The sequence below is a fragment of the Oenanthe melanoleuca genome, chromosome 1, assembly GCF_029582105.1.
Source record: "Oenanthe melanoleuca isolate GR-GAL-2019-014 chromosome 1, OMel1.0, whole genome shotgun sequence".
In the NCBI taxonomy this organism is placed as follows: domain Eukaryota; kingdom Metazoa; phylum Chordata; class Aves; order Passeriformes; family Muscicapidae; genus Oenanthe; species Oenanthe melanoleuca.
The window spans coordinates 14,398,276-14,410,612 of record NC_079333.1 but is presented as its reverse complement, the minus strand read 5'-3'; the positions used below and the strand labels follow the sequence as shown (position 1 = coordinate 14,410,612).

Sequence of the window (12,337 nt, the reverse complement as noted above, 5' to 3'; positions counted from 1 at the left end):
CCCGGCGGCCCCCGCGCGGGAACTACGGCTCCCGGCGGCCCCCGCGGCCCCGGAAGGCCCTGAGGCGCTTCCCGTCGCTCGGAAGCGGCGCTGTGCGGGCACGGTGCGTGCGGGGCTGTCCCGGGGCTCTGCCCGCTGTACCCAGGGCCCGGCGGCGCTGAGCGGGGCCGGGAGGTGTGTGGGGATGGGGGAGCCGCGGGGTGCGGGGGCTGGGCTGGGCTGGGCTGGGCCGGGCTGGTGGTTCCCGGCGCGCACCGCGAGGGGCCGAGCGGAGGCGGTGGTTCGGCCAAGGTGACTCTGGGGGAGCTTTGCTGGGTTGAAGTTGTCACCTTTCTTCCTATTTAAACAAGGCGAAGAGGGGAATTCACGGTTTGTCTGGGTTGTTCTGTCGCGTTCCGTACGTAGCTGCACCCATGGGATCCCGGTGCCCTCGGGTTCAATGACTGCTGGAATTTCCCCTCCCCCCAATGCTCTTTTAAATAACCTTTGAATACCTCTCCGCTTTAAAGTCCACTTCCAGAGTACATTTTTTTCTTTTTCATGCACTTATTAATACCTTAATAAAGGAAATCACTTTTAAATACTTTTCTGATTTCAGCTCCACGCTATTTTTTCCTACTTATAAAAAAAAAAATGCATTTATTATATCGCCGTGCCTAATTCTTTATCCCGTGTTTTATTAGTGGCTGAAGCAGCGGTGCCATCATGATCCTGCGGCAGATCCTGCGGCTTTCCTCCCTTTTCCGCTCCGCTGTGTCCGTTCACGTGCGCAGGAACATCGGGCTCTCGGCCATTGTCTTCAACAAGACAAAAGAACTCGACCCGGTCCAGAAGCTCTTCTTGGACAAGATCAGAGAGTACAACACGAAGAGCAAGTGAGTAAAGGAAACTGTTTTAAGGAGGAGGGGGCTGGTGGCAAAAGGGGAAAATCCTGATTTTGACGTGACAACATCAGACATGAAGTGTTTGATTTTTGGCAGTTTGATAGCTTTGTAGGCTGGTCTGTAAATATTTAAGGTGTGTTTTCCTGCAACACTTAGTGATGCTTTTACTAGTGGGAAAGCTTGTTATTGCATATCTATTTGAAAATATCTTTTTTTTTTTTTCCCTTAAAAAAGAAAAAATCTGATGTTATTCTTCTTGGACAGTTAAGACACACAGTTAAGTTCTTTTGCACACTGCATGAATGTTAATTTTTTTCTATCTACATACTTTATAAGGAAAAAAGCCAAACAAACATTTTCTTTCTTTTTTTTTTTTTTGGCTGAGGAGAACAGTTATTTTCCAGAAGCTGAATGGAAATAGCCTCCTAAAGCAATTGAGAATTAATAGAATTATCAGGATGGTTCATCTAACACCTTCAATTAATAAGCAGTTCCTTCAAATGGAATCTTACATTCTTGTAATATTTGCATATTTAGGAAACTAAAACTATAGTAATTCTGTGTAATTTATTCTTGGGAAGTATTCCTGGGAAGGAATAAGATGCTGCTTAGCTCTACTTGTGGAAGATGTGTGTATCCTTACCTACAAACCCATCTGTGTAGGGAGGCAGATGTTTGGTGGTTTTACCAATTCTAAGCATGGATCCTGTGCTGGTACAGCTGAGTGCTGGGAGTCCAAAGAGTTACTATTTTAGTTATCTGATGTTTGAATCCCTAGAAGCTCCTGTTGTGGGGTTTTTTGCTTCTTTACCATTCAAAATGCATTCTCTTGCCAAGAACAGTTAAGCATTACTAATTGAGATAACTAATTCAGAGATAGAAGTGGTGAAAATCACTGTTTTGTTAGGAATTCACACCTTGAACAAAACAAAACTAAAAACGCTGAGAGCCTCCATAGTCATCAGTGTTTTTGCCTCATAAGACACCTTGTGTCTCAAAAGGCTTGGATTTTCATCCCTGATAGCAGAATACCTTTACTTTACCCTGGGAATCTTGTTTATGTGTAAGGTAAGGAGGCCCAAAGGTGCTATATCTTGAGTTTTGGAAATATTTTAAATTATTTCCTTTGGTTGGTTGTTGGAAAGGTTTTAATTCATAAATGGGCTTGAAAATGTAGAATTTTCCATGTGAAATGTTAGAACTGAGTTATTAATAAATCACGTTTTTCGATGTTTATTAGGCAAGCTGGAGGGCCTGTTGATGCAGGACCCGAGTTTCAGAAAGACATGAATGAATCCCTTGCAAGGCTCCAACGGGCATATGGTGAAGGAGATCTCACCAAGTTTCCAGAATTTAAGTTTGAGGGTGAGTTAACAATCTTGATGAATTCTAATTGCAAGTAGAGACATGTTCACTCACAGTTTTTTCTAATTCCCCCTCAGTTTATATTTGTACCATTAATTTTGTATAAAATGCCCTCAGGGAATCTTACACTTTTGCACAGTTCACATCTGTTTCCATGTGACTCCTATTTTGATTATTTGCCTTTTCTAGCAGAGATGTAGTCTTCCTTGCACTAATGATTAACAAAACTTACAGTCACATCAGGCTATGTGACTGATGTGAAAAAGCTCAAATAGAAATAGCCTAGGGTCTGTATTTTTTTCACCTTGCCAAAGAGATCAGCAGACTATGAATATCAGTTAGTCTTAATATCGACCTGACTGTGATTTTTTTATTTATTTTGTAAGTTCCTCTGGAAAACCACTGATTTCAGAAAATGAACATAGGACTTAGTTTTCTTACTTAAGAATATTTTGTGGCTAAATTATATTAAACCTTTTTCTTCAGCTATTTGGATATGACCTGTGTTCAACTGCTCTAAGTTTATTGTAGCATGGAAGGGCACACAGCATGAGGCTTGGTGGGTCTCTGGCAGCCAGCCAAGGCCAAGCCTCCATAGTTAACAACTTGTAGTTCTGATCAGACTATCTGGGAGTTCTAATTTAGACTAGGAACACACCTGAAATCGTTTTGGCAAGAACATTACTGAGGCTTAGCCTTTGTGCATAGCTCCCACAAGGTGAAAAAGACCTGTCTTCAGCCTAGTTAGTGTTTACTGCTGCCCACATTTCATCAGCAAGTGGGGGTGTAGACTGCAATGTACTGCTTTAGCTTGCCAATATAATGGTTATTTTTCTTTGAATGACAAATTAATGGTGGTATTTGAAGATGGAATAAAAAGAGACTAATAGGAATTTTCTCTTTCCCTTTCCTTCTGTAGAGCCCAAGTTTGAGGAGGCTCCGAAGTGATCTCAGCAGCTTGTACACCAAACAGAAGTGAACAGCCATGGAGTGCTGAACATGGCACCAGCTGTAATTTAATAAATGTAATGCTTCAATTTGATTTCAGTGGTGTGAAGAAGCTCTTAACCGCATGGTGAGCGTAGCTAGCTGTGGTCATCAACTCTTACATGGCAGAGGCAGCTGAGTAGTGCTGCTCAGTGTTAACTGCAAAACTCCTTTGTGTGCTATGTTTTAATGCTTAGATACTATAACACTCATAATGATACACAGGAAGGAACTATTTGTTCTGTTGAGTTTATCCAAAAAGCTTCTCCAGAAAAAAAAACTCCATAAGTCTTAAGCCTGTAGCAAAGCCCTACAGTAGTGATGGAGCTGCACAGCCAAAAGCATAGGCACAAATGCCCTGATTCTACACTGCATCAATGAACACAAAGGTGATGAAGTTAATCTCCCAGAAGAAACTGAAATCTGCAAATGAGGTTGTAAGGTGTGAATTTCTGTGACTTAACTATTGACACAAACACTTCAGCATCTGAGGAGCTGTTTATTAATAATTATCTGAGAAACTACATAAACACTTAAACAGTTAGAGTCTACATACTACAGTTTGAATTGTATTGACATAATTTTTCTTCAGAATGAAACTACATATACAGTCTACAGAGAGAAAGAGACACTTCTACATTAAACTCTAAAACACTGCTTGAGTTTTAATTACAGGAAGATTTATTTTGTCAGCATAGTGAGTTTACTTCTGCACAGCTACACACTTTGAAATTGTATCAGATTTGCTAAAATCATAAGTCCTAGTAAATCAGAATTGCAGGAGAAATTGAGCCCCTGACAATAGCTGACACAAGTAGTGAGGTCATCTATGAAGGTTATTTGAATACATTCTTCCAAGCTGCAAGAGTGAATCTTGTATTGCTGCATGAACATATGAACAAAATGGGAAGCTTTCACACAGAACTAAATTGAATATACAAGTTAATTTGTCTTTCAGGTTTTTTGGGGGTTGGTTTTTTTTGAAATGCCATTACAGCTAGGTTGACTAAATATTGGCAGTTTCTACTTTCAGCATGTAAGACATGGAAATAATATTTACAGAGCAGAGGTCAAAAGATCCCTTGGTGTTGTGGCTTAACCCCAGCTGGCAACTAAACATCCCATAGTCTCTGGCTCACTCTCTGTCCCCTCTTCCTACTGTAGCGAAGGGAATTGGAAATAAAACTCATGGGTTGAGATAAAGCAGTTAAATAATTGGACCAAAGGTATAATGAAGGAAGGAGAGAGAGAGAACCTGAGAAGCACAAGTGATACACAGCACAAGTCCTCATCACTGCTTGCTGACTGATGTCCAGCCTGTTCCCCAGCAGCAAATGGCTCCTCCCAGCCAACTTCCCCAGTTTGTGTACTAGGCATGATGTTATATATCCCTTTGGCCAGTTCAGCTCAGGGTCCTGGCCCTGTTCCCTCATGGCTTGAGCACCTCACTGGCAGAGCATCAGACACTGAAAAGTCTCTAACTCAGGGTAAGTACTGCAGAGCAGCAACTGAAACATTAGCATGTTATTGACATCATTCTCATACTAATTTAAAAAATCCAGCTCTGTACCAGCTACTGGGAAGAAAATTAACTCCCAGCTGAAACCTGGAAAGCATCAGCTGCTTATTCCATACCATTTGTGTAATGCCAGAGCCACACTTTCTGATACACCCCCACTTTTCCCATCTTTTCATAGATGCACACACAGCAGTTCCTTTTTCTATAGACAATCCCCGTAGAAGTCTGCTGAATTCATTTAGACCATGACTTTTGGCTTGTGCCAGTCTTTCAGGACAGGAAAGAGAGTGTCTGGTGTTGGACTTTGCATGTTGAAGTCAGTTCTGATTTCATCACTGCTCTGCTTGTCCAGTTACATCGAAGTTCATTCTTATCGTGGCAGTTGAAGGAGAGCTGGGTTCAGATCCCCAACGCTGGAGGGGTGGAGACAGGCACCATGCAGTGCCCAGTGCCATGGTGGGCTGACAGAAGTGTTAATACACATCATTATACAGCAATTAACATCACACAATTCACTGGCTATTCAATCAAATCCACTCTGCACAAACCAGACTTGCCCATTCTCCATGTTGCCAAGTGTTCCCAGGTCCTTGAGCAAAAACAGTCCCACAGATGAGTTTGCCTTTGCCCAAGGCAGGAATAACCCAGACTCTTCTGCAGCAATTTTTCATGTGCACTACAGGAACTTTATTGCCTTCTACAGTAAAAGTTTTGATTGGGCAGGGCCAGCCCACTTGGCAGATCTTGGCTGACTGATCAGGTGGCCTTTGCCAATGTGCATCCCAGTGTTTGAAGGTTTCCCCCTGCCCACTGCTCTCAGTGCAGTCTAACAGTCCATTGGATCATTTGGTTTTCTCAGCTGATATGATACAATATACCCACTAAATGCCATATTCTTTGGTCCAAGCGTCTATGAGTGCTGTCCAAGTATTTCTAGTTTGATCTGTTCAAAGGCTTGGTGTTGCCCAGGGCCCCATATGAAATCGTTCTTCTGAGTCACTTGATAAACAGGGCTTACAATCAGACTAATTTGGAATATGTATTTTCAAAAAACCTACAACATCTAAGAGAGCTTAGTTTCTGAAGAAATTGATTAGAATTTCTTTCCATAGGATCAGGAGTAAATTCAGCCCTTCCACTCTGCCTGGGAATCCATCTACTGGAGACAGGACTAGCTTTCCTGGAAGAACCCCCATTTGATTGTTTTCCTTACAATTAATATACCCATGTCTCTAGGGTCAAGGTAGATTCTTGGTCAAGGTCAAGTCTTCGTGCCCCCTCTGTGGTCTCTCAGCTAAACCCACAGGGTATCCCATGGCGTGTACCTTCCATATCCTCCCTCTTGAGCCAACACTTCCTGCCATTAGCATGGGTCTGTCGAGGTCGGGAATAGAACATATCCTCTTTGAACTGCTGAAACTGCTTGAACAGTTTATCTGATAGTTTCTCCACAGATGAAATGACAGAAGTAGAGAGGTTGTCTTCAAATTCCCAGAGATTGCAAACCACTGAATCCACAGATGGTGGTGTGATGTCATTCCAGTTAATGATGCCAGAGGGTTGGTGTATACTCTTGATACCTCTACAAACTTCCACCACATGGGTCATGTGCAGAGGAATTGGTCTGGATCTGTGAGGAATCTTGTATTGTCCAGGTAGCTCAAAATAAATAATCTAGCACAGCTAATTCCCTCAAGTATTTGGATATCTTTCCACTTGCATGGTGACATCTAACATCATTCTTGTTGGAAGGATACCTTTCCTACAGGTTTGACAGGAGTCACTTCCAGAGGCTGAGGACTTGTGTCTCTCTTGCAATCACCTTGTTAATGCCTGCTTTCTTGGAAAGTGATTCCTACCTTCTAATTCCAATCCATTAGCTCCATTATCCCAGCATTGGAGCAGCCAGGTGGTAGTATGCTGGAATATTTATGTATGTCCCACAGCTCACTCAGGAATAAGGATTGAGTGGTTGCCTCTTGTTGGCCCGTCACTGGTTTGTGTAGGCACAGTATGTGTTGGTGGGGTTTTGGTAGGCACAGATAATTTCTTAACCCTAAAGAAGGCCTGAACCATATGCAACAACATACTGATTGTTACCAAAAGGGCCAGGCTGGTTTCAAGAGTAGTCACAGGATATGCAAAGTCTTTAAAATTTTCAAATGCTACTGTAATCATCCTGGGGGGGAAGGAAGGTGTTTTTGCTATGGGTTGGCTGTATGAGGGTAAAAGGCAGTAGATGTAACTGTGGATAGCTTCCACCAGATGGCTCCCAAAGGACGGCAGGGACACACGCCAGGCAGGCTCATGACCAGCTGTTCTATCATATCACAAGCCAGTACAACACAGAACAACAGTGATGACCTTAGCCCAGGCCTAGAGCAAATGAATCATTATGGTGACCAGCAACTATTAAACCAATACAATGAAGGCTTATAACAAACCTGTTTAACATGCTCTAGTCAGATCTGTTTTTATCTCAACCTTTTGAGTCCCATGTTGGGTGCAAAAAAGGACTGCCAGCAGCTCATCCCCATGTGGCTGCTTGCTCACTGTGCCCACCCCAGCCCAGTGGGAGAACTGGGAAAGAAAAGTAAAATTAGTGGGTTGAGAGAACAACAGTTTAATAACTGAAACAAAATAAAGTAAGATACTAATAATAGTAATGATAACAATAACAACAATAGAGTAAAAAAGGAGAGAGAGGAGTAAAGCCCAAGAAAGACAAGTGATGCACAACTGTTTCTCACCACCCACTGACCAATGCCCAGCCTGCTCCTGAGCAGCAGTTGACTCCTCCTGGCCAACTTCCCCAATTTAAATACTGGGCATGATGTTCTGGTGTGGAGGTGATCACCAAGCACCAAGCCTGTTTGAGCTCCAAAGTGTTTGGACAACGTTCTCAGGCACATGGTGTGATTTTTTGGGGTGTCCTGGGCAGGGCCAGGAGTTTGACTTCATGATCCTGATGGGTCTCTTCCAACTTAGTTTATTCTATGATTCTGTGATTCTATGCATATTCCTTTGGATAGCTCAGATCAGCTGGCCCAGCTGAGCTCTGTCCCTGCTTCTTTTGCACCTCCTCACTGGAAGATCATGGGAATATGAGGATTCCTTGACTTGGAGAAAGCACTACTCAGCAGCAACTAAAACATCAGTGTGTTATCAACTTTATTCTCATATTAAATCCAAAACACAGCTACTATGAAGAAAATTATCCCAGCTGAAACCAGGACACTGGTACTTTTGTATAACAAGTAGTCATTTGATGTCCCTCACAGAGGCTGAAATCTTCTAAATAACAAAGGACTTGGTATGCTTGAAATCCTAAATGGAGCAAACAAGGCTATATTAATAACAGTTCAAAGATTTTTAAGCAGGTTAATATTTAGTGTACATTTCAGAAGAAACTAAAGCATTGAGCTTGACAAGAAATGTGTCTGATGCACTGTTAGTAAATGTTTATTCTTTTCTGGGATGGGAGGTCTGTGAAATGCACTCTACACAGAACCTATTCATAAATACATAAATTCATAAATGCAGCTACTATCAAACAGCTCTGTTCAGCATCTGATTTTTAAGTGCATTAATAATGATAAACAGAAACCATAGCTCTTCAAAGCTTTATCCTTCTCACTCAGAGCAAACAGGTAGTTGGTCTCAGGAAGTTTCTTATATGCATACATGCTAGGTCAAGGAATATCTTATGCAATTCAGTGTGGTTTGTTTTGATTAAGGAAATGGTGGTGTTCAGGGATCTTTTTTACATCAGTATTACTCACGCTACTTAAACTCCTAATATCCTTAAACTGTAAATAGTGATATTAAGTCACTCCTAATTGAAGTTTTACTTAGAACTCTATTCCTTTTGAACCAGTCTGAAAAGCTGGAGGGGTGGAGATGTAGTTAAAGCCCTTGAGCCCACTCAAGGAAGTGGGGGTGGAAGGAGTAAATGGAAGTAGTAAATTCAGCTTCCATATTTAGTTCCCATTAATTCCACTTCCATATTTAATCTCCACATTATTCTTAGAAGAGTTAGGGCCCAATCTTTTTCTCATTGCTGTCTTGGACTGTGTCTCAGTTAATCAATATGTACAAGAAGATGCAAGCATGGAGCAAGGTGCTGTAGTTGTGTGGCACTTGGGACTATGCAATAGAAGCTGTACATGCAGACAGAGATAAAGTGTCTCCAGGTACTGGTGCCAGGCATGGCACAACAGGAGTGAGGAGTTCGTGTACATGTGCAAAGACTTTACAGATCTAAGGAATTCTGAAATATCTAAAGTTTTTAAAACACACTAGTGAACACAAAAAACTTGCCTTTTCACTTGTAGATTGATAGTTCGTCTTCTTTCTGTTAACAGAGCAGGAACAGAATACAGGTTAAATACTGACTTTCCCAGTATTGGGTTTACCCCTTTGGGAGCCTTATATATGAATGTATTTTTCCAGATTTCCAGCAATCCTCAGGGCTTTTTTCCCTCCTCTTAGAAAAAACTTACAATAACAAATCCATTGAACGCTTTTAGATATCAGTCATTATCTCATAAACCACTGCCAAGCACCTTCTCTAGCTTGTCTTTTCAAGTCTTCCAGTTAGACTTTTTGTCTAGCTCATGGCCAGAACTAAAATAACTTGAGGAACTGTGACTTGCTACTAAGAAATTTGAGTGAAATAAATCCATATGAAAGGAATAGACCAGGCACTGTCAGAAAGTTTCCACCAGTTATATTTTTACAAAACACTTCCTGAAATAACCTGTAGATATGGATATGAGAGCAGTTCAATTTGGTTCTGGTTGTCTTTTGTCTAGTTTGAAGAGGAGACACATGAATGCCTATAGCTGAGTTAAGGGTATAAGCTATAACTATGTAAAAAGACACATCTCTGCATATTTACCACAGTAATGTAATGATTCACTTGCTGACCAGCACAATGGTTTCTAATAAGGAAAGCAGTTAGTTAGGATCAGGTTTATCTCAGTGTCAAGAAAGCTATTGCACAAGAGTCATGTTAGAAAGGCTGTAAAAATTAATACAGTTACTAAGTCATCTGAAATGTAAATGAGGTTTGCAGTGATTTAAGTACTACTTGCATCAGGATACTTACTGGGAAGAGCTTTCCTCTGAAAAAGAAAGAAAAAAAAAAAGAATTAGCACAAGAACACTTTCCTTAGCTGATTTAAAGTTCTTTGAAATAATTATTCCTAAGATATTCAGCTCCTAGAATAGCTTCTGAACCAAATGCCTCTTTTTGGTGTAGTGAGTTTAGGCAGAAGAAAGATTAGGTTGCTTTCAAAGGTAAATGAAGTTCTAAGGGAAGGTGCTCTAAGGAGCATCTCTGTAGCCTCTGGTAATTTCAGGCAGCTGACCTTTTCAGATCCCAGTGTTTGGCATCCACTGCTGCTGTGCTCATCCCTACAGGTACCAATGTAAAGGCTACAGAAAAGGTTGTTGGGTGTCAAGCTTTATGCAGCAATCCCTAAAAGCAAACTTTTTCCATGACCCAGAGGAAGAAGACAGGTAATTTTGTTTCCCTTTCATCAGAACTTAGCTGATCTGGCGCTGTAGACTAAAACTGGTTTATTTTTATATGTTCTTTCTTAGGCATTCCTTATCAAAACTAGGGTGGAGGGGTTCCAGGAATCAGGGTCTGGCTCACTGCTTTCCCTAGGTTGTTGTTTGGTAGCCTCAAGCAACTGCACAAACATCTCCATGTCATTTTGAAAGTACCTTTTGCAGTAGATATTGGCAGAATAAAAATGTCTGCACATAATGTTCCTGTTCTGGTACTCCCCAGTTTTAGTACCATGGAGTTAGAGTCTTCATAGAAAGGAGGACATGTCATCAGAATCATGAAATTATGGAACAGTTTGGGTAGGAAGGAACCTTAAAGATCATCTAGTTCCAACTCCCTGCCATAAAGCAGTGACACCTTCCACTAGATCAGGCTGCTCAAGACTCCTTCCAGCCTGTCCTTGAACTCTTCTAGGGATGGGGTATCCACAGCTTCTCTAGGCAAGAGAGAGTGTCATGGAAACTCTGCTAATTAAGTACATTTTTTGACACAAGGAAAGAGTGATTTTGTTCTACTTACTTGCAAAGTAGCCCTTTTTTTGGGCATAGAATACTCCAAGGCCACACAGTACCATCACCAGAGCCACAAACACTACAGCCACAATGATGCCACTTACATTAAGGTCATCTGTAATTATAAAGCAGAAGTCCTGTGTTCTAAATTGTAAAAGTTTACACTGGCTGGATTTTCCTCTAATTACCACAGGCATTTTTGTATCTATAAGTCATCTTTGGCCCAAGATGCATTAAGTTAATTAGTAACACTTACATGTATTTAAGCAGTAAAAAAGCACTAATGTGCCACAGCCACTTTAACAAACTTGGTACCCACAAACTGCTTAGTTGGGGTCAAAAGTAAGGAAAGAATAAAAAGGACCAAGGGATACATACTCGTCATCATATCTACCCCAGATAAGTATTACCCAAGTCATATGCCTCTGAGAAAAAATATCTTTAAATCTTTGTGTTAAAGCAAATTTTTTCATAGAGTTAATTTGCTTAACACAACTGAAACAGCTGATGGCACTTGGGTTCCACTTCTAAAGAACTCTTCAAATGAGTTATTTGAAATGCAATGATTTTTAAAAATTTTTAAATAGCAAGGCTTTTAAAATAAAGCACAATAAAGCTGAGTTGCCTGAAGCTAAACTCTACAAGGCTACTGAAACATTTGGCCATTTTTATTTTGAAGGTGATGGTTTGAGTTCAACCAGGACAAGGACCACATCCATATCCTAATACAATCACTAAGAGCTTCAGATTATCTTCCATTAGAAAAAAAACAAAATCATCAACAAGCAGAAACATTTTCATAGGTTTTTGTTATGCTTCCAATTACTAATTTGGATTCCAACTTTAGGCATATGTTAATACAAAGTTGAGATTTTTAGCCCAAAACTTATCAATTCTTGTACAATTTAGGCTGAAAGCAATTAAGGACTTAGTGTGTATTTTCACAGCAATTCTATCTCAGTAGCTTGAGGAACATTTGCTCATAATCCACCAGGAATGCATTAAGACCATGACACAGTGATTTTCAGGTAAGTTCCAAGAAAGCACCATATGGAACTTTGCAGTTCCATGAGCTGCTTTGTAGAACACTTGGACAGGATCTTCTCTGCAGTAGTTACTAGGATTTGTTACCACTTGCTTTCCCATGATATCTGCAAGAACCAGTTGTATATTTTGCAAGAACCAGTTGTATATTTTGCAAAAACCTTCCCTCATTTTGGGTTATTACAGACTGTTACATTAAGATTTCCCATGAATGAATCCCAAAAGGGAGGCTTTATGCAAAGAAAACACTCCAGTGGACTGGCACACTTTTCTGTAAGCCTTCCACAAAAGCATTTGGAAATAGTAACATTCTCATATGGTTGATGCTTTTCTGTGAAGTTCAGTGTTTAGCAATCTAAAAACTAATTACTGCTATAAGAAATGTATTATTTCTCCTTTCCCCAAATGACATAACCAAATAAAAAGATTTAATTCAATCTGGTCTTAG

The 12,337-nt window shown here is 40.7% G+C and overlaps 2 protein-coding genes across 10 annotated transcripts in view; one reads left to right on the top strand and one right to left on the bottom strand.

The window, feature by feature from the left end:
- Nucleotides 1–7: 7 nt before the first annotated feature.
- On the top strand, nt 8–3,291 carry ATP5PF (ATP synthase peripheral stalk subunit F6). 9 transcript variants are annotated; one of them, XM_056503543.1, is made up of 4 exons: nt 8–103; nt 684–875; nt 2,125–2,249; nt 3,169–3,291. In XM_056503543.1, the coding sequence occupies exons 2-4, from the start codon at nt 706–708 to the stop codon at nt 3,195–3,197; spliced, it is 324 nt and encodes a 107-aa protein (XP_056359518.1). In that variant the 5' UTR covers nt 8–103; nt 684–705; the 3' UTR covers nt 3,198–3,291. The 9 variants fall into 9 exon arrangements, with proteins under 9 accessions (XP_056359518.1, XP_056359473.1, XP_056359499.1 ...); XM_056503498.1 differs by having other exon boundaries at nt 20–103; nt 696–875; XM_056503524.1 differs by having other exon boundaries at nt 38–103; nt 693–875.
- Nucleotides 3,292–4,357: 1,066 nt separating this feature from the next.
- JAM2 (junctional adhesion molecule 2) overlaps nt 4,358–12,337 on the bottom strand; it is a 41,548-nt gene continuing 33,568 nt past the window's right edge. Inside the window, exons 7-10 of the mRNA XM_056503450.1 lie at nt 10,853–10,960; nt 9,866–9,881; nt 9,076–9,109; nt 4,358–8,082 (exon numbers count right to left, since the gene is read on the bottom strand). Coding sequence (XP_056359425.1) covers nt 8,050–8,082; nt 9,076–9,109; nt 9,866–9,881; nt 10,853–10,960 — 191 coding nt within the window. The 3' untranslated portion in view covers nt 4,358–8,049. The remainder of the gene's footprint in view (nt 8,083–9,075; nt 9,110–9,865; nt 9,882–10,852; nt 10,961–12,337) is intronic.

Excerpts from the sequence above, each read along its gene's own strand:
- ATP5PF (XM_056503543.1), top strand. The coding sequence starts at position 706 with ATGATCCTGCGGCAGATCCTGCGGCTTTCCTCCCTTTTCCGCTCCGCT. Across the intron at positions 876-2,124 it reads GAGTACAACACGAAGAGCAA|GCAAGCTGGAGGGCCTGTTG; the intron begins GTGAGTAAAGGA and ends GATGTTTATTAG. Across the intron at positions 2,250-3,168 it reads TCCAGAATTTAAGTTTGAGG|AGCCCAAGTTTGAGGAGGCT; the intron begins GTGAGTTAACAA and ends TTCCTTCTGTAG.